This window comes from Diabrotica undecimpunctata, chromosome 11 (genome assembly GCF_040954645.1).
Source record: "Diabrotica undecimpunctata isolate CICGRU chromosome 11, icDiaUnde3, whole genome shotgun sequence".
Lineage (NCBI taxonomy): Eukaryota > Metazoa > Arthropoda > Insecta > Coleoptera > Chrysomelidae > Diabrotica > Diabrotica undecimpunctata.
The window spans coordinates 10,546,558-10,549,627 of NC_092813.1; the positions used below are offsets into that span (position 1 = coordinate 10,546,558).

The 3,070-nt window shown below is 33.8% G+C and overlaps 1 protein-coding gene across 1 annotated transcript; it reads left to right on the forward strand.

Annotated features, from left to right (window-relative positions):
* The first annotated feature begins 666 nt into the window (after nt 1–666).
* Nucleotides 667–1,026, forward strand: LOC140452654 (uncharacterized). Its single transcript, XM_072546973.1, has one exon. The coding sequence runs from the start codon at nt 667–669 to the stop codon at nt 1,024–1,026; it is 360 nt and encodes a 119-aa protein (XP_072403074.1).
* The last annotated feature ends 2,044 nt before the right edge of the window (nt 1,027–3,070 follow it).

Genomic DNA, 3,070 nt, shown 5'->3' on the forward strand with positions numbered 1-3,070 from the left:
ATTTGTTCTCTAGAACATAATAACTCGCAATAAAAGAATACAAGAAGGCTCTTAATAGATATCGCAAAACTCGTAGCATCGATGATCTTTTAAGAAAATATGTGCAAAATCCAAAAGAATTCTGAAGGAAAGCAAAAAAGAATCCTGGAAAAAACTCGTTAACAGAATAACTTTAGCTACCCCTCCCGCCCAAGTGTAAACAAACATTAAACAAATGAAAGGTTTAAACACATATCACAAAATATCCGCAATAACAGATGAAGATAATGTCATTACAAATGATAACCAAATAATCAAAACGCTAGCCAAATACTTCAACAAAACTAAGTCTGAACTCTCCATTTCGTACCCCACAAACCACTCACAACCTAACCCTATCCAAACCAATCCATTAAACCTTGCCTTCACAGAAGTGGAGTTAAATTTGGCAATGTCATCAATAAAAAACTCATCTGCAGGTCCTGATTACATCCCATCTATCTTTCTCAAACATCTACAGGCAGGATCCCTCTTGAAGCTACTTATATACTGTGCTCTACAATAAGATAAAGTTCAGCCAAAGCTTTCCGAGTCTTTTTGTGACAGTCGCTTATCATATCGATCAGGAAAAATGATTCAACTTCTAACGCTACCAGTGCCTACAGACTAATCTCACTAACATGTAATATGTGCAAACCACTAGAAAAGATAATGAAGAAACGTTTGATTTGGTTTCTTAAGCAAAATAATCTGATAGATGCAGCACAGTGGGGATTCAGACCCAATCAAAGTACGATGGACAACCTGGTACCTCTCCAAACAGAAATAATCCAAGCAGTATCAAATAAGACGACTGACGTCATCATAGTTGCCTTAGACTTAGAAAGTGCCTTCGACACAATAAACAGAGCTGCTGTTATTAGAAAACTTGAGCAACTAAATTTAACGGGTAATATTCTCATCTTTAAAAACAATTATCTACAAGAGAGATCATTCAAAGTAGTTGCAAACAGGAAAACATCTACATCATATATCTTACAAAATTGAGTCCACAAAGGCTCAGTTCTCAGCCCCACGGTATTATTTCTTAGCATTAACGATATAAACTTTCTTGTTTTTTTTTCCAATAAAATACTCAATATACGCAGATGATCTTGGTCTTTATTGCCAAGGTAAAGTTAGAAGGAGCACATGCTCTTTACTCTAAAACACTCTTAATAATCTTTATAACTGGTCCACTAAAATTGGAGTTAATAATCATCTTGAAAATCTAAAGTCATAAACTTCTCTACAAGACATCACACTCACCCTCCTCTACTTCACCTAAATGGATTTCCTCTTTAAGCAGTTAATAAAAAGAAATTATTAGGAGTAATATTCGATAAATGACTTACATGGAGAGATCAGATACAGAATACACAAACAAACCGCCTAAACAGAATCAATATCTTAAAAACTTTAGCGCATCATCAATGGGGACAGAAGAGAAAGTCCTCTTAAGAATTTAGAGAACAGTGATCTGCTTTAGGTTGAATTACGGAAGCATTCTCTGCAGATCTGCTTCCGACACTCACGTTAAAGGTCTGAATACAATTCAGAACACTTCTTTACGTATTATCCTCGGCGCCTTTAAATCAAATCCTTCTGAAAGTCTTTATATCAAATCTTCAGAACCTCCACTTTATATAAGACGGCAAAGTTTACTATTGTCTTACTTCTCTAGAATTTCTGCTAATCTAAAAAAACCAGTAATTAAACTAATTAATACTCCCCACTCTGTCCCAGATAATAGTTACCCTCGAGCACATTCTCTCTCATAAATTTTAAAAACTTTGCTAAAAGACACAGACCTAAAACTCACAACTCCGTTTACTACGTCCAGAATACTCTCTTTACCAGCTTGAACTGATACAAAAAAGAAAAACTGTCCATACCTCTTTTGGTACAAGCATTTGAAGAACTTATACAGACACAGCATTATGACAAAATTCTCTACACAGATGCGTCCAAAGAAGAACATGATCTAAAATACAATAGTAGCATCATATCAGCTTTTTCCCAGATGCAGTATACACACAGTAGAACTGTAAGGAATATTCAAGGCATTAGACTCGCCCATTGCTAATGAGAAATCAGTAGCAAGACGAACCGATTCTATCTCCGCAATTGACTCAATCAGAAATATATACTCCATACATCCCATTGTACAGTGCATACATAGTATCTGCCAACAGCAATCAAAAAATGGTGTTTCAGTAACTATCATCTGGATACCATCCCATGTTGGTATCAATGGAAATGAGAACGCTGATCATGCAGCAAAACTGGCCTTCTCCTTAGAAAATATGGAAAACATACAACTTTACCAAGACCTAAAGGCCAGTATCAATAACAACGTACCAAGCACTTTGCAAACACACTGGAAAGTGCAAAATACAAAAATACGCACAATTCGACCAACTGCTACCTTCATCACCATGCCTCAAATGAGCAGGAAAGATAATATTATTATCAGAAGGCTCAAAATAGGTCACACTCAGCTTACTCATGGATATCTGATGTCTTCTGAAAACCATCCTCACTGTAAACATTGTAATGAGTCGTTAATATTTCAGCACGTATTACTAGAATGTGTCTAATACAAATCTCAAATAGAGTGGTGCAACTTTCAAAATAATTTAAGTGATCTACTCGGTTCTACGAACATGTACAGTGCCATAATTCATTTCCTAAAAGACTATTACCTTTACTACTTGTAAATATATTAAGATATTATTAATATATCCTAACGTCTATATAAACAGAATGTATATGTATGTAAACATAAACAATATAATAAACTTTGTACCAGTGTCAATGGCCCATAGTTGCGGAGACACTTTAATTTAAAATAAAAAAAAAAAAATCAAAAGGTAATAGCATAATATTTAAAAAATAATTTATTTTAAAATATACGATATAAATTTTAACCTAACATAAAAATTAAATAAGAAATTAAAAAATGATTTTAAACTGCTACGAAAAATAAAATTTTAGATAAAAATAATATTTATAATACACGTGTAATCGGCGCATAATAGTAAAAATGATA

What these genes read in the sequence shown, in the direction of transcription:
- LOC140452654 (XM_072546973.1), top strand. Translation starts at nt 667, where the DNA reads ATGTGCAAACCACTAGAAAAGATAATGAAGAAACGTTTGATTTGGTTT.